At 42.5% G+C, this 24,738-nt stretch overlaps 1 protein-coding gene across 14 annotated transcripts; it reads left to right on the top strand.

Moving 5' to 3' along the window:
* The first annotated feature begins 3,497 nt into the window (after nt 1-3,497).
* Nucleotides 3,498-22,561, top strand: tpd52l1 (tpd52 like 1). Of its 14 annotated transcripts, XM_035774780.2 has the most exons (11): nt 3,498-3,709; nt 5,015-5,074; nt 5,816-5,842; nt 13,267-13,382; nt 14,101-14,249; nt 15,907-16,008; nt 17,287-17,301; nt 17,866-17,880; nt 18,064-18,102; nt 20,619-20,679; nt 21,217-22,561. In XM_035774780.2, the coding sequence occupies exons 1-11, from the start codon at nt 3,691-3,693 to the stop codon at nt 21,346-21,348; spliced, it is 735 nt and encodes a 244-aa protein (XP_035630673.1). In that variant the 5' UTR covers nt 3,498-3,690; the 3' UTR covers nt 21,349-22,561. The 14 variants fall into 14 exon arrangements, with proteins under 14 accessions (XP_035630673.1, XP_035630678.1, XP_035630681.1 ...); XM_035774785.2 differs by lacking the exon at nt 5,015-5,074 and having other exon boundaries at nt 3,499-3,709; XM_035774779.2 differs by lacking the exons at nt 3,498-3,709; nt 5,015-5,074 and adding an exon at nt 4,457-4,553 and having other exon boundaries at nt 21,220-22,561.
* The last annotated feature ends 2,177 nt before the right edge of the window (nt 22,562-24,738 follow it).

Genomic DNA, 24,738 nt, shown 5'->3' with positions numbered 1-24,738 from the left:
ACCACACCAGCCCGGCCAAGCTGTTTTGTTATCTGTCCTGTCCACTCTATCTTCCCTGGATGGACAGACACAGGAGAAGTCCCAAATGGCACCCTATTCCCTTTATAGTGCACCACTTTTGACCAGGGCCTATAGTCGACCACTACAGTATATAGGGTGGCATTTGGGATGCACATGCAGCTCCCCAACCGTCATGTGACCTAACCGGGGCCAGTGCTTACTCAGCAATACATACTCTGGGATCAGCTGACCTTCCAGCTGTGGTGGCCACTGAGAAAGTGAGTCATGACTTCTAGCTGGTTATGGACCCACAGGTCAAGAGGAGGATTCCTGGGGGATGGGGAAGTAGTTATAACAGGGCCTTCAAACAGCCAAGCTCTGTGGCTGTGGACTCAGCTCCCAGCTGGTTCCTTCCTTCCAATCGGGATCATCTGATTTATTGTGTGTGATTAGAATGCTGTGAACAGCTGTGTAAATATACAGCACTCCATATCAAACAAATTCAACAACACAGAGGCTCAGCAGAGCTGAAAAAGCTATGAAATATACAACACATTTAATGAGAATTGCCTGTAGTTAGTGGTTATGCTTTAGCAATATTACATACAGTAGTAATATAGGCTTTTGTTGATGTTCTGCCCGATGCAAGGGCCTCATGTCACAATAATAAACCAATGTGATCTGAATAATTGTTAATCATAATGAAAATTCCATTCAGTCAATTGAATATCCTGCCTCCTGTTTCATTCTGTAATGTGGCCTTGATGTCTGTCTGTGGGACTGTTTCCTCATGGTGTGGGGCTGTGCTCCTCTGTCTTCATACTAGCTGACACAGACATCCTGTTGACAGAGCTAAGACAGAATAAGACTTGGCAGAGCTGCAGAGGGGAGCTCAGCTACCAGTACTAGTACATACCACACTGATTCCTGGTACAGCATGAAATAAAGCACACCCATATTAAAACTCCCAGTGAATTACAGAATTTCATATGGTGTTTTGATAAGACAGGGAAACATTTAATCTTTAAAATCCATTTGAAATTACTTTCACGGAAAGATTACAGCTTCAGAATGCAAGGTTTTTCAAAAACACATCAGAGCTGAAAAGAGCAGCTGCTGCTTTGAGGGAGATGTGTTCAGTGCTGTTTCTAGGCATAAGCGGTATAATCGGCTTTTTTGTTTGTTTTGGAAGTAAGTCGGGGTCTCAACTTTGTAGATACACTATACAGTATATACAAAAGTATGTGGACACCCCTTCAATTTAGTGGATTCAGCAATTTTAGCCACACCCATTGCTGACAGGTGTATAAAATCGAGCACACAGCCATGCAATCTCCATAGACAAAAATGGCAGTAGAATGGCCTTACTGAAGAGCTCAGTGACTTTCAATGTGGCACCGTCATAGGATGCCACTGTTCAGAAAGTCAGTTCGTCAAATTTCTGGCCTGCTAGAGCTCCCCGGTCAACTGTAAGGGCTGTTACTGTGAAGTGGACATGTCTAGGAGCAACAACGGCTCAGCCACAAAGTGGTAGGTCACATAAGCTCACAGAATGGGACTGCCAAGTGCTGAAGTGTGTAGCGAGTAAAAATTGCCTGTCCTTGGTTGCAACACTCACTACCGAGTTCCAGGAAGCAATGTCAGCAAAATAACTGTTCGTCGGGAGCTTCATGAAATGGATTTCCATGACCAAGCAGCCACTCATAAGCCTAAAATCGCCATGCTCAATCCCAAGCATCGGCTGGAGTGGTGTGAAGTTCACTGCCATTGGACTCTGGAGCAGTTGAAACGCGTTCTCTGGAGTGATGAATCAGGCTTCACCATCTGGTAGTCCGATGGACAAATCTGGGTTTGACGGATGCCAGGAGAAAGCTACCTGCCCTTATGAATAGTGCCAACTGTAAAATTTGGTGGAGGAGGAATAATGGTCTGGGAATATTTTTCATGGTTCGGACTAGGCCCCTTAGTTCCAATGCAGTGAAATATTAATGTGACAGCGTTCAATGACATTATAGACAATTCTGTTCTTTCAATTTTGGGGAAGGCCATTTCCTGTTACAGCATGACAATGCCCCCGTGCACAAAGTGAGGTCCATACAGAAATTGTTTTCGAGATCGGTGTGGAATAACTTGACTGGCCTGCACAAAGCCCTGACCTCAACCCCATGGAACACCTTTGGGAAGAATTGGATCTCCAACTGCGAGCCAGGCCTAATCAGTGCCCAGCCTCACTAATCCTGTTGTGGCTTAATGGAAGCATGTCCCCACATCAATGTTCCAACATCTAGTGGAAAACCTTCTCAGGAGAGTGGAGGCTGTTAATAGCAGCAAAGGGGGACCAACTCCATATTAATGCCCATGATTTTGGAATGAGATGTTCAACGAGCAGGTGTCCACATACTTTACTTTTGGTCATGTAGTGTAGATCATAAAATACACAACTTGCAATTTCAGAATGTGGTAGTGCATCAGCAGCTATGCCAGTCACTGACAGTCACTCAATTAGCCCATGTCAGCAAACATTTTATAGATTGCTAGGTAAGTTAGTCTAGCCAGCTATCTAAACCTTATAGTAATCAAGGCACGTGCCCAGGGGTCCTGACACCTAGGGTGCCCCCATTGATTTTGTTAGTTACTCTCACTCAGATATCATCTGAACCTGGCATAAGTCATGGCAAAACATGTAGAATTGCAGGAAATTAGCAGGCCAAAGTCCAAATTGGCTGTATTGTAAAAATGTATGAAAAAAAAGAATGAATGATCAAGAGTTCCAGTTGAAGATGAATGGTGCATTGCATCTGAAAGACTGATATCTTGAGAGTCTTATCTTCTATCAAATGTTTTGCTTCTTAGAAAGTGAATATATTCAGCATAATTTTGAAAAGTATAAATTAAATGTCTACTGATACATTTTTACCTGGCCATAATTGTAAATAAATAAAATACAATATTTTTGGTTTTTGAAAATATATTTCACAGCGATTTAGATGGTACAATGATTCTCAACACTTGCTTGTTTTGTCACATAAACTGAAATTAGGCAAACTATTAACATTTTAGCAACCAGGAAATGGCAAAGTAATTGTTGAATCTGTTTAATCAAAATTCATGTCTATCATCTCATGTAACTAATTTACTACAGGAGATGTATTTACCCTGCTCTGACAGACGAGGGTGTAAATTGGTCAGATATTCTCAAAGCCTAGAATCACAAAGTATCAGCAGGTGGCGTCGTTGCATTCTGTAATGAAACTACCCAAACTAGCCTAAATAAGTAACTTGGATACATTACACTTTCACTTCACCGGAAACATTGGGTAATCATGTATTTAAGTGTACATGAAACTGACAGTATTTTAAGATTACATTTGAGATTTTCTGTCAAGAAATATAGTTCAACATATTGCATATTTGGCATCATCAGTCTAAATCATGTGCCTAGTTCGACACGAAAGAGTATTTGAACTCTGAAGACGTCACAACGCTGTTTCAGTAATTGAGCGCACAGCCATTGGTGTATGTTGGAAGCCCCGCCAATGGAGGCGGTGCCGTAATTGTTAGTGAAGGAACTGGCGTAAACATTGGCGTCTGACAGTGCAGCAGTGAGCTGCTGTATCTACGTTAAAGCGTTGTTTCAGAAGAACAATTCATATTTACTTCAAGTAAGCCAACTGCATCACACTGCTTCGAATGGAGACCAGACAACAGGGTGAGTGAGCGTTCAAGCTCTTGAAAAATGTATAATAATATGTTACACATTATGGATTTTTGTTGTTGCATTTATTCAATTGTGTATTTAGCCTATTTGTTATTTACAGGATGAACGAAAACTGTTGTTACTGAATTCATAGTTGATAGCCTTAATCTTAATTTAAAAATATATATAAATAACCTTATTAAACAGTTTAACTTTAATATGTGATGATAGTCTTGGTAGGTGACATTAAGTGTAAACTTTTAATAAATTCTACCTCAAAAGACAAAATTGTATCAATAGAGTAGCCATTTTCGACCAGTTATCACATGACGCATCTACTTAATGGAGCACGTGGTTAACGTTTCATTTCTGTCCAATAGAGAGCATTAGTAATGCCATCTTTTTTAGGCACTAAACCCCCTGCCATGGTTCATTGGACAAAGCCTATAGGGGAAATGAATGCTGTTTTGGGATAAACGCCGAAAACAAGGTCTGTGGTAAACACAGGTTTAGGAGATCTTATACGGTTTTTTTCAATGAGATGGTCTTCATTTTTCTTCACTTTTTTATTGTTTTTAAATTTTTGAAGCATTTATGTCATTTAATGAAGCACATAAAGGCTTACTAATTCACAAAGATAATTTTAACTGACAGATATTGTTATATCATAGAACAAAACATATAAGATCTCCTAAGCCTGTGTTAACCTCAGACCTTATTTTCTACATTTATCCCACAACCCTATTCTTTCCCCGGTTCATTTTCTCCATAGGAATGGCTGAAAGAACCAGAGGTAACATATTTTCCGGTTTTAGGACTACAAGGTGGCGAGCTCTATGTGTAACATTGCAACATGGTAATAAAACATCATGTTCATTTGGATGTAGTATTGCTCTGTCCTTCTGTTAGGTTCAAATATATTTTGCAAACCATGACTGGCTCAAGGCCACTTATTTTCCCTTTCCACCGTGACCACCTGACCAAATAATTGAAATCTTGTGACCATAGATATTCTGCTTTGAAGAGACTTTCTTTGTAGTTGGCCCTATTATCCAAATAGCAAGATGTCTGTCTTAACTTGTGCACACTAGATTATCAGTTGAACACTGGCTATTATAATCAACTTTCTGGTTCAAACAAGGTATACACATTGTTTTTTATCAACCTCAGGTTATCAGGTTACAGTCAGCCTGAATGAACACTGTAACCTACACTATACACCAATTGTGTGTGTGCGCTCCTGTGTTTATGTGTAACTCACTATTTTGTATTTCACCCCATTCATTGCCTAATGGACATCAAATGCATCGTCATCAGAGTTGTACTCTAGTGTACTGAGCGACTCTAGTGTACTGAGCGATGGTGAAGGGGAATGGGGTAAGACCTCATATTCAGATGAGTGGGTTATGCCCAGTGGGTTTGTGGTGCATCTGCAACCTGAAGGTGACAGGCCTTTGATCTGTAGACTAGACTACTTCCCCTGTTATTGGTAGTATTACAGTAGCTGTAGTATTTCTGGCCCACGTTGGAACAGTAAATCTGTGCAGCATCAATTGCATATTTTTTATACTTTCAGGATTGTAATAGCATGTGCCGATAAATAGAATGATTTGGATTTATATCCATTAATTTGTCTTGATGCTGCACAATTGAACCAGAAAATAGGCCAATGTCCTCTTGATATGTTTCTTGGCTCCGTAGATGGACACACCCCCATTTTAGAATACTCCAGTTCTCTTGCAATCAGTTGCATGCTGTGTTTGAGCTGAATGTTTTAGGTCTTGTGGTGTTTCCAATTACTAAATGTTCCCTGTACGCATAGAACCTCAAAGGATCTGTAAATGAATTGCCTAACAACGGTCAACTTCATCAGGCAAAGCATGAAACGCCTCTGATTTTGAACTTTTTAAAAATCTGCGTATGTGATAGAAATGTTTTGGGACATTTGTTTTACAGCATTTCTTCTCTTGGTATGAACATGTTATAGGCATGGAGTATATTTTTATAACTTGTGATTTCCCCGGACAAAGTAGCATAGGCCTATCTATTTTGATCAATTATTACTAATTTCATTAAAGGAATGTAATCTTTCCCCCTTGTTTCTGCTACCAAATGAAGAGAGAGGACAAGGACATCTCAGGACAGGTATGCTTGCTTCTCTGTTTAGCTGACTGCCCTTCACAGATATGTTCACGTGATGTGGAAGTATACAGTATCCCTGATTCATTTTTAAATATGTCTCTTTATTGTGAGGGAATGAATGAATGAATGAATGATTGACTCACTTTCACCACACTTTGGCCCCTCCACAAATTGGACAAAAACACCCCTGACAGTGTTTATTCCAACGATGCGTTTGAGAGCAAACATTTGATGAAGTTGCAGTCAAAGGACTATCTGAAATGGGATCTTTGACTTCGCTAGATATCGCACTGCTTAATTCTGCCGTGGCTGAGGTGAAGGACTTTGGTAAATCTAGTTGGATAATCCAAGGGGAAAATCCCACTGATTACTACAGCCAGGCCAGAAATGACGTAACAGGCCAAGATGACGGCCTAAAATGGAAGCAAAAATGGGAACTAATTTCCAGATAACTTAATCTGTTTATTTACTAAATGCTACATTTTATTTACCATGGTTATGAGCGATCTCGTTATTGGTAAGTGGACTGGGGATCATTTCCAGTAACATTTCCAGTTGTGTTTGCTGCCTGCTGAGTCTGACACACTTTGTTAAGCTTATAGGATTTGCTTCCTCAGTCAGTACAGAATGCAGGTCATTTTACTGCATGAGTCAACTCATTGAACATCGTCGCGTTAGAGGGGTGATAATAGTCCATAATGAGATGAGTGCTACTATGTACAAGGCGAGAGAGGATCAGTAAATGTGTCATCAAAATGGAAGACAACCTGCTTTTCTTCTGAGAGACACCCACTGTGATGTCATCACTTATAGCCAGAAAGTTTACCTTGGATGACAGAGACTTTAGCACGGCTAGAGCAGCCACAGTGTGAGAGGCAGGCCTCTCTGTTCGCATTTAGGTTACTCTCAGGTCTCCACGCAGATGACTGATTTTGTGTGAACAACCCTAGGCTAGCCGTCACTGCTAACGACTGTATCTGTGGATAAGGGTTGTAGAGTAAAAACAATGATCCCTTTGAGAACCTAGCATGTGAAAAAGAGTGTATTTCTCCAGCTCTGGCCCCTGTGCTGCTGAGTATGATGAGTGTGAATTGGGTGCGGATGAGTTGTCACGCCACAGTCACTGAGCCGCGGGGCTCCTACTTTCAGGACAACGTCGTGGGCGAGACTCGGCAAATGCCTCCAGACCAGCTGACCCGGACTCGGAATGTGACAATGCCATTTTTTGGATGGGGCCTCAGATTATCTGAAATATATTCCCAAATCAGAGAGAGAAAACGAGGATGGGTGTCCTTTTGAGAGTTAATGTAGTGTTACTGAACCCCTACTGATTGTGGTGTGGTTCTGTGTTTATTCCTTGGCCAGAGTCTCTCGCTCTCTCTCTCTCTCCCTCAGTCATGTATGTGATGGTTAATTGAATCAGACTTGAGGCGTGGGAGGTGCGGGGCCGGGGTGAGGTTTAGAGTCATCGGTGTACCAATAATATGATGTCCAGGTGACATGTTGTCAAAAAGGAAAGTCACGAGCCCATCAACCCACTCTTAATAAAAAATAAAAAACTTTATTTAACTAGGCAAGCCAGTTAAGAACAAATTCTTATTTACATTTACATTTAAGTCATTTAGCAGACGCTCTTATCCAGAGCGACTTACAAATTGGTGCATACACCTTATGACATCCAGTGGAACCGCCACGTTACAATAGTGCATCTAAATCTTTTTAGGGGGGTGAGAAGGATTACTTACCCTATCCTAGGTATTCCTTGAAGAGGTGGGGTTTCAGGTGTCTCCGGAAGGTGGTGATTGACTCCGCTGTCCTGGCGTCGTGAGGGAGTTTGTTCCACCATTGGGGGGCCAGAGCAGCGAACAGTTTTGACTGGGCTGAGCGGGAACTGTACTTCCTCAGTGGTAGGGAGGCGAGCAGGCCAGAGGTGGATGAACGCAGTGCCCTTGTTTGGGTGTAGGGCCTGATCAGAGCCTGGAGGTACTGAGGTGCCGTTCCCCTCACAGCTCCGTAGGCAAGCACCATGGTCTTGTAGCGGATGCGAGCTTCAACTGGAAGCCAGTGGAGAGAGCGGAGGAGCGGGGTGACGTGAGAGAACTTGGGAAGGTTGAACACCAGACGGGCTGCGGCGTTCTGGATGAGTTGTAGGGGTTTAATGGCACAGGCAGGGAGCCCAGCCAACAGCGAGTTGCAGTAATCAAGACGGGAGATGACAAGTGCCTGGATTAGGACCTGCGCCGCTTCCTGTGTGAGGCAGGGTCGTACTCTGCGGATGTTGTAGAGCATGAACCTACAGGAACGGGACACCGCCTTGATGTTAGTTGAGAACGACAGGGTGTTGTCCAGGATCACGCCAAGGTTCTTAGCGCTCTGGGAGGAGGACACAATGGAGTTGTCAACCGTGATGGCGAGATCATGGAACGGGCAGTCCTTCCCCGGGAGGAAGAGGAGCTCCGTCTTGCTGAGGTTCAGCTTGAGGTGGTGATCCGTCATCCACACTGATATGTCTGCCAGACATGCAGAGATGCGATTCGCCACCTGGTCATCAGAAGGGGGAAAGGAGAAGATTAATTGTGTGTCGTCTGCATAGCAATGATAGGAGAGACCATGTGAGGTTATGACAGAGCCAAGTGACTTGGTGTATAGCGAGAATAAGAGAGGGCCTAGAACAGAGCCCTGGGGACACCAGTGGTGAGAGCGCGTGGTGAGGAGACAGATTCTCGCCACGCCACCTGGTAGGAGCGACCTGTCAGGTAGGACGCAATCCAAGCGTGGGCCGCGCCGGAGATGCCCAACTCGGAGAGGGTGGAGAGGAGGATCTGATGGTTCACAGTATCGAAGGCAGCCGATAGGTCTAGAAGGATGAGAGCAGAGGAGAGAGAGTTAGCTTTAGCGTGCGGAGCGCCTCCGTGATGCAGAGAAGAGCAGTCTCAGTTGAATGACTAGTCTTGAAACCTGACTGATTTGGATCAAGAAGGTCATTCTGAGAGAGATAGCGGTAGAGCTGGCCAAGGACGGCACGCTCAAGAGTTTTGGAGAGAAAAGAGAGAAGGGATACTGGTCTGTAGTTGTTGACATCGGAGGGATCGAGTGTAGGTTTTTTCAGAAGGGGTGCAACTCTCGCTCTCTTGAAGACGGAAGGGACGTAGCCAGCGGTCAGGGATGAGCGAGGTGAGGTAAGGGAGAAGGTCTCCGGAAATGGTCTGGAGAAGAGAGGAGGGGATAGGGTCAAGCGGGCAGGTTGTTGGTCGGCAGCGGGCAGGTTGTTGGTCTTATTTTCAATGACTGCCTAGGAATAGTGGGTTAACTGCCTGTTCAGGGGCAGAGCAACAGATTTGTACCTTGTCAGCTCGGGGATTTGAACTTGCAACCTTACTAGTCCAACGCTCTAACCACGAGGCTACCCTGCCGCCCCAGTCAAGCCTGCATGGTTTCCTGTTAATGCTCTTTGATATTGATTACCATATAGATTTTTTAATGAACCTGAGCCAATGTTAATGTATCATAGGGACCTCTTTCAGTGCCCCAGGAACAATACTGATGGATGGAACCTCACATTGGCAACACAAACAACATCACTTTTGTACGAGGGTGTGTATACTGTCTGTGGTCCTCTAAGGTAAAGACGGGGATTGTTTGCTCAATTAAATGAGTCAGCCCGGTGTTGAAGGATTGAAGTGTCTTAAGGACAACACAAGGATTCAATCAATGATGATGATTGGGCTTGCTCGTCTGCATGGGAAGTTGCTAGGCAATGCACTCTTAACCCATCACAGTGAAAACATAGAAACAGTTGTTCAAACTGAACTTGTCCCATTCTAGAGAAATAGGATAAAGTCGTAGAGTAATTAACTTTTACATTTGAGTCATTTAGCAGACGCTCCTATCCAGAGTGACTTACAATTAGTCCATTCATCTTAAGATAGCCAGGTGAGACAACCACATATCACAATCGTAGTAAGTACACTTTTCCTCAATAAAATAGCTATCAACACTGTGCAAGTAGGAAAAGACAAGTCCAGGCTATTATTATTATTATTATCATTATTATTATTATTAAAATACGTCTACTATTAGAGTCACTGAGGCCTGGCAAGATGACAATAGAGAAGAGTGATGAAGAGTGCTAGAATGTATACTGTGTACATGGTGGGGCTCCAAGCGAAGGGATCCTCTCTAAAGGCTTCTGATGAGAAAGTGATTGGGTTATGTGGCCAAACTGCATCACAAGCTCTGTGCCACGCCACTCCAATCATCTGCTGATGTAATGAGAGGCCAGGCCTCAAAGATGTGACTCCTGCTTGTTTGTTGTCCTCTGTGTCTTGACAAAAACATCCCCTACCTACGGTCATCTTAGGACGCTGGTCCCTGCTCAGTAACATCTCTTAGGTTTAGATGTTATATTTAAGCAATAATGGGGAGGGGTAAATGTTTTGTTATACCTGTTTATTACGGTCTAATATACCACGGGTGTTAGCCAATCAGCATTCAGGGCTCGAACCACCAAGTTTATAATATGTTATTATGTCCTGGCTTTATGTTGCTGGTGATTGAAATAGTATCATAAACTCAGAGCCTTTCACCCAGTTGTATTACTGTAGCCTAGTATAGAATTTTAAAGCCAGAGTCTCTTTACTGTAATATTATATTATGCAGTTATAAGAGACTAATGGTTGTGGGGACAGACATTTGAAGTTACACAAAATTAGGCAGAAATTGGGTAAAGCTATACTCCCAATTTGAGTTCGAATTCACTTTATTAATGGCTGATTTAATCTGCTGAGGGTACACCATGCCGGGGCTTTGGCCATTACTTCATCAGTCAGATATTGATCAGACACTCAGTGCTTCACATACCAGGAAGTTGTTTGTCTGTTTTAGCTTGTATTGTAACTGGAAACGCACAAACGCATACACACACACACACACATATATTGTCATGTAATTAGATCACCATTAGGTTCCATAAGCAATAGATATTCCCCCTGAATATTTTTTTTTATATATAAAATCATACAAGAAAAGAAAACGATGTAATAAAAAAACAATAAGCAATAGATTTGTGCTCCTATTTAGTCATACACATTGATTAATGAATGTTTTAAGTAGAGACAACATACAGGACGGTTACTCTCGCAGACAACTGGTGGCCTTATGGAAGGGGATAAGCATTACTTTTCTTTAAACTATCCAGAATATATCTTAGCTTTACATGCATAAAAATAAACAGAGGATTGGAAATGGAAGCTCGAGTGTAGATAATTACAGTCGGTGTCTCGAAAGGTGGTTGTTAAACGTGTGGGAATATTGCCATTGTCACAGTGATGGAGGTTGGCGTTCAGGTTAAATCTGTCCGTACTGTGGTCGTGTTACGATGGCAACAGATTGGGGGTTATGTCTTGCCGTAGCCTGAATCATCTCTTCGAGTTAGACGATTTGAATGGGTGCCTGAGTTTCTTCTGTTATTTGCAAAAACATACTTTATGTGATTGTCTCTCCACTAATACAGTGAGTGTACAAAACATTAGGAACACCTCCTCTTTCCATGACAGACTGACCAGGGGGAAGGTATAATCCCTTATTGATGTCACTTGTTAAATCCACTTCAATCAGTGTCGATGAAGGGGAGGAGACAAGTTAAAGGATTTGTAAGCTTTGAGACATGGATTGTGTATGTGTGCCATTCAGAGGGTGAATGGGCAAGACAAAATATTTAAGTGTGTCAAGAACTGCAGAGCTGTTGGGTTTTTCACACTTAACAGTTTCCCGTGTGTATTAAGAATGGTTCACCACCCAAATGACATCCAGCCTACTTAACACAACTGTTGGAAGCAATGGAGTCAACATGGGCCAACATCCCTGTGGAGACTTTTCGAGACCATGCCTGACAAATTGAGTTTTTTCTGGGGGCAAAAGGGGGTGCAACTCAATATTAGGAAAATGTTTGTACACTCAGTGTATATGTACAGTACCAGTCAAAGATTTGGACACACCTACTCATTCAAGGTTTTTTTCCTTTATTTTTATTATTTTCTAAATTGTAGAATAATAGTTTTGATGTCTTCACTATGAAATAACACACATGGAATCATGTAATAACCAAAAAAGGGTTAAACAAATCTAAATATATTTTATATTTGAGATTCTTCAATGTAGCCACCCTTTGCTTTGATGCCAGATTTGCACACTCTTGGTATTCTTTCAACCAGCTTCACCTGGAATGCTTTTCCAACAGTCTTGAAGGAGTTCAAACATATGCTGAGCACTTGTTGGCTGCTTTTCCTTCACTCTGCGGTCCAACTCTCATCCCAAACCATCTCAGTTGGGTTGAGATCAGGTGATTGTGGAGGCCAGGTCATCTGATGCAGCACTCCATTACTCTCCTTCTTGGTCAAATAGCCCTTACCCAGCCTGGAGGTGTGTTGGGTCATTGTCTTGTTAAAAAACAAATGGGGTGATGTATCGCTGCAGAATGCTGTGGTAGCCATGCTGGTTAAGTGTGCCTTGAATTCTAAATAAATCACAGACAGTCACCAGCAAAGCACCATCACACCTCCTCCATGCTTCACGGTGGGAACCACATATGCGGAGATCATCCTTTGACCTACTCTGCGTCTCACAAATACACGGCGGTTGGAACCAAATATCTCAAATTTGGACTCATCAGACCAAAGGACATATTTCCACCGGTCCAATGTCCTTTGCTCGTGTTTCTTGACCCAAGCAAGTCTCCTTCTTATTGGTGTCCTTTTAGTATTTGTTTCTTTGCAGGAATTCAACCATGAAGGCCTGATTCACACAGTCTCCTCTGAGCAGTTGATGTTGAGATGTGTCTGTTACTTGAACTCTGAAGCATTTATTTGGGCTGCAATGTCTGAGGCTGGTAACTCTAATGAACTTATCCTATGCAGCAGAGGTAACTCTGGGTCTTCCTTTCCTGTGGTGGTCCACATGAGAGCCAGTTTCATCAGAGCGCTTGATGGTTTTTGCGACTACACTTGAAGAAACTTTAAAAGGTGTCTTCAAGTAATGATGGACTGTCGTTTGTTTCTCTTTGCTTATTTGAGCTGTTCTTGCCATAATATTGACTTGGTCTTTTACCAAATAGTCCTATCTTCTCTATACCACCCCTTCCTTGTCACAGCACAACTGATTAACTCAAATGCCTTAATTAGGAAATAAAATCCTCAAACTAACTTTTAACATGGCACACCCGTTAATTTAAATGCATTCCAGGTGACTACCTCATGAAGCTGGTGGAGAGAATGGTTACTACATGATTCCATATGTGTTATTTCATAGTTGTGCTTTCTTCACTATTATTCTACAATATAAAGAATAACCCTTGACTGAGTGGTACTGTAAGTAAGAACACTTCAGACTTTTGGGGGTTGTTTTGTGTTTAATCGTTTATCTCTCCTCAGGTTTGCTGGACCCAGAGCCTCTAACAGAAGTAGATGAAGAAATGGTGTCGGAAGTGGACCTCTACAACACTGTGACCGATGAGGAGAGGGAGGAAATATTGAGTGAACTCACTAAGGTAGTCCCTCTCGTCAGCACTTTTCACCGCTCTGTTTTTCAATGTTTAGCTTGGCATGTTGATCGAGTTGGATTCAGGAAGCGCTGTCTTGGAGATGGATACATTCTGTTCAACCTTAGAGGGGAGAGATGGTTAAGAAGTTGGTACACTGATCTCTCTCACATAGGGAAACTGTGTTGGACCATGGGAGAGAGATATATTAACTGGAAATAGGAGCGGAAGTAGAGGGCATTATGAGTTATGTAAATCTTGGCAGCTCTTGCAGCAGAGCTTTTTTGCATAATATGAGTCGGCATCAATTAGGATTTGGGTTTACAGTTGTTACTCTTCATCACTGTTGTTTCCCCTGGTGTTGACCTCAGGCCAAATACACTATGCTGTGTTTTAAGGAAGAGCCAGTGTTCTGTACTTCAGTTCCCTCAATTTACCACCATATTATTATAATTATTATTATAGTTATATTACCAACACGTATATGTAGCTGAAATTGCCTTTTATAGCCATTTGTAGTATAGTAAGCTTCATCCAAGAAATATACTTTATTTGCTGATAAGGAGTGGGATATAACACATTTTGTCCATGTGTTACCTTATTTGCTTTATGGATAATTCATTTGGAATACTTAAGCCCTAGGGGAAATTAGCATCACTCTCTTACTCTATCTCTCATGTCTTTATTTCTCTCTCTCTCTCCTCTCTTTCTATGTTTATGCCTCCAGTTAGAGGAAGAAATCTCCACCCTGAGGCAAGTGTTGGCCTCCAAAGAGAAACACCACTCAGACCTCAAAGCCAAACTGGGGATAACACCACTCAGTGAGCTCAAACAGAACTTCAACAGGAGCTGGTATGACATGCAGACTTCCACTGCGTGAGTACCCAACATCGTTCGCTGTGTGTATTACGCTTGAGTGGCAGGTATCAAATATGTTACACGCCGGCGTGCATAAAGCCAGGGGGAGGGAGAATCTCAACTAGACTCCTATTGTTGCCATCCAAAGGCTGTCTCAGTGACAGTGCCTACGTTTGGCATTTGGGAAGGAAAGCGAGAAATAGCACTCGCGCCCTCTAGATGTTTTGCTCCTGTCACCAGAGATTGTCTTTATGGGCGTCACAGAGTGATGAATGTATGGATCCGGTTTGATCGGGCTCATTGAGGCAGATAATGACAGGGAGCAAGCGGCCTAATGGTGATGTGACATCTAAAGCTGCACAGTGCTGGCTGCCTGGCCCAGGACACATCTATCCACGGGGGCAAGCCAGTAAAAACAAGCAGCAGCTTCAGGCTCATATAGGTCAGTACTGTGTATATATAGCCATTTTCAGTGAACAGCTATACAATAGGCCTAGATTTCAGTCCTCCGTCTCTGCCTGCGTCTACAGACTGGCCTTGTATGTCCCTAGCTATTCAGTTACCAGAGTCACGCTTTAACTAGGCGCTCAAATGGGCAGAGCACCCTTCTCCAATCACCGTTACCATGGTGAGGGGGAACTGCAAACCGCTAGGGTCAAGCAGATCTGGTGGTGCTGAGAGATCATTGGCTGGAGGGAGAGGAGAAGAATGGGCCTCCACTGTGTAAATGCCACGACACACTTCCTCAATCTCCAGTCTCGACACCAATGCAAAACCAAGGCAACAGGGCCAAGTGTAAAGGAGGTGAGCAACTCCGTCATAACGGCCGAGCTATATCTATTGTCAGTGTGGTTTGTTGTTGGCATCAGTTGATGTTAGGTGACAATATTTCTCTTTCTCTCTCTGGCTTCTTCTCTCTTTTCTTTTCCCTCTCCTCTCTCTCTCTAGTCTTTTTCACTTCAGGCGCCACACTAGTTAGACTCAGTACCTAAGTGAGCTGGCGGACCACATTCTTCTTAGAATTACCTCCCACAGCAAAAGCGTTAGCCAGATTAACGCATTGCACTTAATGCATCTTACAAATGCAGTAAGCTCTTTGTCTTGAAATAGAAGGACTCAAATCCGATAAGGTGATGGCATGGGCTGGTGCTCAGGGAAGTGCAGGAGTTTCTTAGGTTTCCATGCAGTCTGTGTGTAATGCACTGAAAGGTAATCGGGCTCTAGGGGCTGGGGATGTGAGAGGTTGGAAGCCAGGCACTCTGCAGGCAAGCAGGCTTTTAGAACTAGAAAATAAAGAGGAAAATCAATGGCTTCTCTTTGTAGGCCAGTGCCCTAACAGTGGTATAAGCTGTACAAATAATCAAAGTGATGCGCTCCTCTGTTTCCCAGAGATTTTGCAGCATCAATAGGAGTTAAAGCATGGGGAAACACTGAGTCTTTGTTATCTGTGCCATGCTTCCCTCATCCTGTTTTTATAGATGTATGAATCCCTGACTGATTGTGATACTGAGCTGGAGTATCAGTTGCACCCTGGCTCCGGCTCTGACTATGAAACTAATCCGTGTGTGTGGAGTGAACAGTGCTCCGGACAGGGACAAGAAGAGAACCGGTGTGGCTGTCCTGTGGTGTCCTGTCTGTTTTTGATCATCACTGTCTTGTCTTTTCATTTGTCCAGGTACAAAAAGACGTCGGAGACGTTGAGCACGGCAGGGCAGAAAACGTCAGCAGCTTTCACCACATTGGGAACAGCCATCAGCAGGAAGTTTGGGGATATGAGGTACGGTGTCACTGGTGCCTATAGCAACCACACAACAACATCTTTCATATCCAATCAACTGAAGCCTTACACTATGACTACATCTTTTAGCCTACAGCTATTGAGACAGAATACAAGGTGGCCTCCAGTCAGAATGACCACCCTCCTCCCTCATCTTCACTTTTCTGCAGCCAGTCTGTCGTGTGCCCATTCCTAATTGTTGCTGGGGTTGACCCAGACAGTCTGTTGCAGGGGGCATGTTTATGTTGCATAAGCCCAGAGTAAGCAGCTTTCTGCAGGCCAGATTGGATGCGGGCCTGGAGTGGGGGGGGTCAGTAACCCTCTGGGTGTCTGCTGACCACTCTCTGCCTTGAAGACCCAGAGTTCTGACTGGGCAGGGTGGCACAATGGAGATTCATTGCTGGCCTGTATGCTGGCTTTGCAGGGGCACACTCAGCCACTGGGGAGCTATCATATCATAGACAGCTGGCCCCGGGTTCACTAGTAATACAATACTCAGACTAGCCATGACAAAGAAAAACTGTGATTTACTGTTATGTCTGTCCATGTCATTTAGTGTGTATTGAAGACGTGTCAGAGTCTTTGTTTTGTTATTTTAATGTCGTCATCATTATTGCATGATAATAACAAAATACTCACCACCGCAGGTTTATAAAAGTGTATTAACCAACCAACGTTATGTATAAAATCACGTTGAACAATGATCCAGAGAGACAAATAGATATTCCTTTGTGTATTGCAGCATGTTTGGCCTTGAGTTAATGTATCCCAGAAGGTATGCCACCTAGTGTGCATGTGTGTGTGCATGCAAATGAGTTTGTCCCTGTGTGGACTATTCGTGTGAATTGAAAATACAGTAGAACACGTTATTTTCATGAACCCTGTTCACTATGTTGCCCAGTGAAATAAATATTTAGCTATTAGGAACCATGGAGAGCAAGGTACAGTATGTTTCCTGGGGGTGAAGTTTGCTGTGGGCTTTACTTGGGTGATAATGACTAATGCATAGTGTATACAGTAATGTAAGGATACAGTATATACAGTATATGGCATGATAACCAGAGCTTTGATGATTTAATGATTGGTTAACTGTGTGTTTGAAGTGTGTGCCAGCGCTGGATCTTTGAATTAGTCTTTTCTTGAATAGAAGTTCAATGAAACTCTGTCGTGATTCCAAAATGAAGTAGCCTGATGTAAAGTGTTGGTAGGACGCTCGATAATGTCAGGACAAATGTCTTAAATGTCTTTGTTTCTTCATCCTTTTCTATGCATCCAAAGATCAAATTCACTTGGGTAAGAAATTGTGTTATTGGTTGTATTATACCTCTGATTTAGAGTCAGATATGCGTGTTAGCAGTGACTGCACTGAAACTAGTCAGAAGATGGACAAAGGCCATTGCTTACATAAATATGAGTGGGATTTAAGATATAATGGTAAGAAGATGACTACCAACTGAATGGGATCAATTCCAGGGATCCCTTGATTTGATTAGTCAGAAACACAGTTAGTTCCAGTGCAGTCACATCATAACCTAGTGTGAATGTGTATACACGCAAACCTCATAGTGAACTCCTCAGATCTGTAGCACACTGACCAGTAGGCATGCATGACTTTGACTGTTGTTGACCATAGCATGTTTTACTTGTGGGCGGCTCAGTATAGTTACAGTTTTTAGATAATTTGTCTTTCTCTTTTGTACCTTCTGTGGATATAGCATTGCTAGTTCTCTGTAGAAGTTGTTAGTCATATACACATGAATGAGTCATCGATACGATATGACAGAGTTGTCTAAGAACATATATCATATTACAATATAAGCCATTAGATTCCTCTAAAATATCTCTATTTTTTTTAAGGCAATCAGATGATGGGTAAATCTACATTATAGAAATGCCTAGAAAGTTGCCCTGCTGAATTACTGTAGACTAGAGGGAGTGCTTGCTGTGTGTGTGTGAGTGCGTACATGTGTGATTGCGTGTGTGATTTCCGCTGTCTGTAAATTCATGTTAATGATTTAACTCCTCTCTTACCTGGGCCATGCTCTCTTGGGACAGCTACTCTATCCGCCACTCAATGAGCATGCCTGTTATGAGGTAATTGTGTGTAGCCTACTTTGTGTGTAGTGATAGACTTAACCCTCCACTAGATCCCAGTCCTTAGCCACCCACCCATTCTCGTTGTCTTAAGGCTGAGCGTTTGTAAGCATTGTGAGTAGAATTGGTATTGGTTCAGAATTTATAGGTGAAGCAGGCTTGCATTGTAACATTGGCATATCCTGCTGCAATCATCAGGAGAAGATTCATGCATTTCTAGCTATCTGACCTGTTTATCCAAAGATAAATGTGTGGAATCGTAACACTAGAAAAAGTGACCTTTCTATAACACTGATGAGCATACAGGACTTCTCCCAGTGTTTTGTTAACAGAGCACTGTAAATACAGACCGCTTTAGCAGAGCACTGTAAATACAGACCGCTTTAGCAGAGCACTGTAAATACAGACCGCTTTAACAGAGCACTGTAAATACAGACCGCTTTAGCAGAGCACTGTAAATACAGACCGCTTTAGCAGAGCACTGTAAATACAGACCGCTTTAACAGAGCACTGTAAATACAGACCGCTTTAACAGAGCACTGTAAATACAGACCGCTTTAGCAGAGCACTGTAAATACAGACCGCTTTAGCAGAGCACTGTAAATACAGACCGCTTTAGCAGAGCACTGTAAATACAGACCGCTTTAGCAGAGCACTGTAAATACAGACCGCTTTAACAGAGCACTGTAAATACAGACCGCTTTAGCAGAGCACTGTAAATACAGACCGCTTTAGCAGAGCACTGTAAATACAGACCGCTTTAGCAGAGCACTGTAAATACAGACCGCTTTAGCAGAGCACTGTAAATACAGACCGCTTTAGCAGAGCACTGTAAATACAGACCGCTTTAGCAGAGCACTGTAAATACAGACCGCTTTAGCAGAGCACTGTAAATACAGACCGCTTTAGCAGAGCACTGTAAATACAGACCGCTTTAGCAGAGCACTGTAAATACAGACCGCTTTAACAGAGCACTGTAAATACAGACCGCTTTAACAGAGCACTGTAAATACAGACCGCTTTAGCAGAGCACTGTAAATACAGACCGCTTTAATAGAGCACTGTAAATACAGACCGCTTTAGCAGAGCACTGTAAATACAGACCGCTTTAGCAGAGCACTGTAAATGCAGACCGCTTTAGCAGAGCACTGTAAATGCAGACCGCTTTAGCAGAGCACTGTAAATACAGACCGCTTTAGCAGAGCACTGTAAATACAGACCGCTTTAGCAGAGCACTGTAAATGCAGACCGCTTTAGCAGAGCACTGTAAATGCAGACCGCTTTAGCAGAGCACTGTAAATGCAGACCGCTTTAGCAGAGCACTGTAAATGCAGACCGCTTTAATAGAGCACTGTAAATACAGACCGCTTTAATAGAGCACTGTAAATACAGACCGCTTTAATAGAGCACTGTAAATACAGACCGCTTTAGCAGAGCACTGTAATTACAGAACGCTTTAGCAGAGCACTGTAATTACAGAACGCTTTAGCAGAGCACTGTTATTACAGAACGCTTTAGCAGAGCACTGTTATTACAGAACGCTTTAGCAGAGCACTGTTATTACAGAACGCTTTAGCAGAGCACTGTTATTACAGAACGCTTTAGCAGAGCACTGTTATTACAGAACGCTTTAGCAGAGCACTGTTATTACAGAACGCTTTAGCAGAGCACTGTTATTACAGAACGCTTTAGCAGAGCACTGTTATTACAGAACGCTTTAGCAGAGCACTGTTATTACAGAACGCTTTAGCAGAGCACTGTTATTACAGAACGCTTTAGCAGAGCACTGTTATTACAGAACGCTTTAGCAGAGCACTGTTATTACAGAACGCTTTAGCAGAGCACTGTTATTACAGAACGCTTTAGCAGAGCACTGTTATTACAGACAGCTTTAGGAGAGCACTTGTAAATACAGACAGCTTTAGGGGAGCACTTGTAAATACAGACCGCTTTAGGAGAGCACTTGTAAATACAGACCTCTTTAGCAGAGCACTTGTAAATACAGACCGCTTTAGCAGAGCACTTGTAAATACAGACCGCTTTAGAAGAGCACTTGTAAATACAGACCGCTTTAGAAGAGCACTTGTAAATACAGACCGCTTTAGAAGAGCACTTGTAAATACAGACCGCTTTAGAAGAGCACTTGTAAATACAGACCGCTTTAGAAGAGCACTTGTAAATACAGACCGCTTTAGAAGAGCACTTGTAAATACAGACCGCTTTAGAAGAGCACTTGTAAATACTGACCGCTTTAGCAGAGCACTTGTAAATACTGACCGCTTTAGAAGAGCACTTGTAAATACAGACCGCTTTAGAAGAGCACTTGTAAATACAGACCGCTTTAGCAGAGCACTTGTAAATACTGACCGCTTTAGCAGAGCACTTGTAAATACAGGAAGCTTTAAGTGTACACAAAAGTACAGGTACAGTATGGTGGCTCAGATAGATATAAACATACATGTTGTATACTAAAGTAATAGTATTGCATGAAACTGAACTGCTTTTCATCCCATTAGGAACTCTCCCAGTTTCAAGTCCTTTGAGGAGAAGGTTGAAAGCACCGTTTCCAACATAAAGGTAATGTGAGATATAACACATGTTGCTGTCAAAGCAGTGACGGCGATTTACGTAATGTTGAAGTCAGGCCGGGATTCAATCCGAGCGTGCTTTGTCCGCAATGCGCGTATTAAAGGCAATGTTCCCAGGTTTGCAGAGGAACACATTCACAGTGAACGCTGCATGTCTCGGCTCAATCTGAATTGACCTTTAAATGGCACGATTGCGGACAAAACAATCGGATTGAATCCCGGCCTAAGTAAACTCAATATAAGGGAGTAAACATTATGGAGGTCTTTCTTGTTAAACTTCACTTCCTTTAGCTCAGGAAAACTTGGCTATTTTTACAGCTCAGCTAATTGAGGTTAAACACTACCCTCAGGAGAACAATTGCTCCACTTTGAATGTGCGCATTTGAGCCTGATGTCGTAATCTCTGGTGTTTCTAACAACCCTGCTGAAAGTTCAAACAGATTCTCGACAATAGCCTATATTAAAATGTTGTTTTGTGTGTGTGCGTTTGTGTGCCTATGCATTTGGGGTTGTTTTGGATTTGGAGCAGACCAAGGTAGGAAGCCAAGGAGGTGGAGGGAGTTTTGAGGAGGTGTTGTCTTCAGCTGCCCACGCCAGTGCCCAAGAAACCCCCAGCAACAACCTGTCTGAGAGCAGTGATCATGAGCGGACCTGCTAGACCAGAGCCTGAAACAACCTCCCAAACCAGGATTAGCACTCTACTGCCCCTCACTGGCCCAGAGGCCACATTACATTACCTGATGAGGAGAGCATGACAAACAGTAGGCCTATCTATCCAAAGCCACATCAAGTACCAACACAAATGTGTATTATCTAATGGCTTCTTAGCCTTTGTGTTTCCAATCTGTAAAGCACTCCTGCCCTTGATATTTTATTACTATGAATACAGCTATTACCTTTTGTATTTTAATAAAAATAAATGTGTTACATTTATATCAATGTATTTGATAAACAAAAAGTAGTGACTTTTTTCCCAGTACTAAAACAACATTTTCATGATGACACCTACTTTCCAAGAGTGGACAGTCACATAAAACTATTGGGGGAGGGAATTATATTTTAAACTAATACTTGAAATTGCAAGTACTGGATTTGTAGGCCTATACTGCACTGTAATGGGGACCAAAGTAAGGCCTCGTGCTGAAAATCTACTGAATACACTGTCATCCCGATGAATCACACTAATATCTCCTTTATTCCAACTGTGCACTGTTTGCACTTGAGCCTTGATGGGGTCTCCTAAATCCGGACCTAAATTATACTTATCACAGCAGTCAGGCAGTGTAGATGCTTTGACACACTGTGGGATTATATGTCTATTTTTAAATGTGGTTATTTCTTCTGTTTATTACTGCTAATCTTCAATAATGGACCAAACAGCTGGTTTTCTATTTACAGAATTCACTTTTGTCATATGATTTTCTCCTTGTGTTTATTGTTCAAGTTGATTTTTCTCGGTTGCTGTGGTTTTTAACTTAATTGTGACTAGACGTTTGTCAGACATTTAGGTGATAATGTTTTCAGACATTTTGACTACGTTTTGTCAACAGCAGAGTTGCCCTCTCCTGAATGTGACTGCTGTAATACCCAAAGGTTAATAACAGTTGTTATAGTCCCAGTGCAGTCCTGTGAAGCTCGGTAGATAGAGCATGGCGGTTGCAATGCCAGGGTTGTGGATTCGATTCTCACGGGGGACTAGTATTGGGGGGGGGAGTATGAAAATGTATGCATTCACTACTGTAAGTATGATTTAAATGTAGTCTAGCAACTTCTGCTTTTTTTAAACAAAACTGTATCCCAGTAAGATTATAACACACTATGAATAAACTGTTTTTTGCAGTATGACTATTAAACAATTTGTTGCAAACCAATCTAAGGCCGTTTGTCGTATGTTATGACATTGAAATAAATACCATAACTTAAATTACATGCTACTAATCTACTAAAACAAAACACTCAAGAACACATCAATTGTATTAAGACAGCCCAAACACATTTTGAAATGTACTGTAATTGACAAATAGCATCCCATTGACTCAAGTACTTAAACTAATGCCTTTGTACGGAACATGTGAGACGCTATTTTCGGCTAGCGTTAAGGCAGCACTAGTGTCAAACGCACGTTAGGTCGTCATGTAAAAACTGGCCACTGGCATTATCCAGACCTATTTAAGACCAACCAAAATCTGGTTTTAACGGTAACACAGTTGGTTATGGCATGAATTTTGACAGCGGAAACGCAGCCTATCCAGCCGTGCCGCACATTTCCCATATGTGCATGGAACAAGATGTGATTTGGTGCCTGTATACTTAATAGTTAGAAACAAACACTAATGTTTGTTCCCCATTTTCTTTTATTAAAAAGAAAGCATAGCCTCCCCTCTCAATGAAGGCTGTTTTCTTTTTGTCCTGCCCAATGTAATCAAGTAAGACCGTCCAAAAATGCTGTGTTTGGCTGGTGAGACGGCTTGGAATAAATCTTAATCGCCAAAGCTTTATTAAATTATCAAATTCGATAAGAGCAAAACAGTGAGCTGACTTTCCCTTTTTACGCTACATGACAAAAAGTATGTGGACACCTGCTCGTCAAACATCTAATTCCCAAATCAAGGGCATTAATATGGAGTTGGTCCTCCCTTTGCTGCTATAACAGCCTCCACTCTTCTGGGAAGACTTTCCACTAGGAACATTGCTGCCGGGACTTGCTTCCATTCAGCCACAAGTGCATTAGTTAGGTCGGCACTGATGTTGGGTGATTAGGTCTGGCTCGCAGTCGGCATTCCAGTTCATCCCAAAGGTGTTCGATGGGGTTGAGTTCAAGGCGCTGTGCAGGCCAGTCAAGTTCCTCCACACCGATCTCGACAAACCATTTCTGTATGGACTTCGCTTTGTGCATGGGGGCATTGTCATGCTGAAACAAGAAAGGTCTTTCCCCAAACTGTTTCCACAAAGTTGGAAGCACAGAATTGTCTAGAATGTAATTGTATGCTGCTGTAGTGTTAAGATTCCCCTTCACTGGAACTAAGAGGCCTAGGTCGAACCATGAAAAACAGCCCCAGGCCATTATTCCTACTCCACCAAACTTTACAGTTGACACTTTACTACTGCCAGACCAGCGATCATGAGTCATGATGGGCAGACAAATTCCATGTGACCATTTAGTCACAGTAATTAGGCTTCTCCAAGCTCTGATGGTCATTAGTAGCCCACCAAACGTGCTAACTGCCAGCACTCTATTGTCACTCTTATCACTCTGACATCAATGCAAATGTCATCCAAAATCAAATAAAACCCTTCATGTTGTGCAACATTTCAAATCAAATTTTATTTGTCATGTGCTCCGAATACAACAGACCTTACAGTGAAACGTTTACTTACAGGCCCTAACCAACAGTGCAATTTTTAAGTAAAAAATAGGTATTAGGTGAACAATAGATAAGTAAGGAAATAAAACACAACAGTAAAAAGACAGTGAATAATAACAGTAGCGAGGCTATAGTCAGGCACCGGTTGGCGGGCTAATTGAGGTATTATGTACATGAATGTATAGTTAAAGGGACTATGCATATATGGTAAACAGAGAGTAGCAGCAGTGTAATGAGGGGTTGGGGGGGAGCACAATGCAAATAGTCCAGGTAGCCATTTGATTACCTGTTCAGGAGTCTTATGTCTTGGATAAAAGCTGTTGAGAAGCCTTTTGGTCCTAGACTTGGCACTCCGGTACCACTTGCCATGTGGTAATAGAGTCTTTGACAATTTTTAGGGCCTTCCTTCCGCCGAGCAGTTGCCATATACCGGGCAGTGATGCAACCAGTCAGGAAGCTCTCAATGTTGCAGCTGTAGAACCTTTTGAGGATCTGAGGACGCATGCCAAATCTTTTTACTTTTTTAGGAATCCTGAGGGTAGAGTTGTGGTCGGATTACCAAATGGATTGCGAGGGAGAGCTTTGTATGCGTCTCTGTGTGTGGAGTACAGGTGATTTAGAATTTCTTTCCCTCTGGTTGCACATTTAACATGTTGATAGAGATTTGGTAGAACTGATTTAAG

Source organism: Oncorhynchus keta, chromosome 8, assembly GCF_023373465.1.
Source record: "Oncorhynchus keta strain PuntledgeMale-10-30-2019 chromosome 8, Oket_V2, whole genome shotgun sequence".
In the NCBI taxonomy this organism is placed as follows: Eukaryota; Metazoa; Chordata; class Actinopteri; order Salmoniformes; family Salmonidae; genus Oncorhynchus; species Oncorhynchus keta.
The sequence above is the reverse complement of the archived record's forward strand: the minus strand, read 5'-3'. Positions and strand labels throughout refer to the sequence as shown.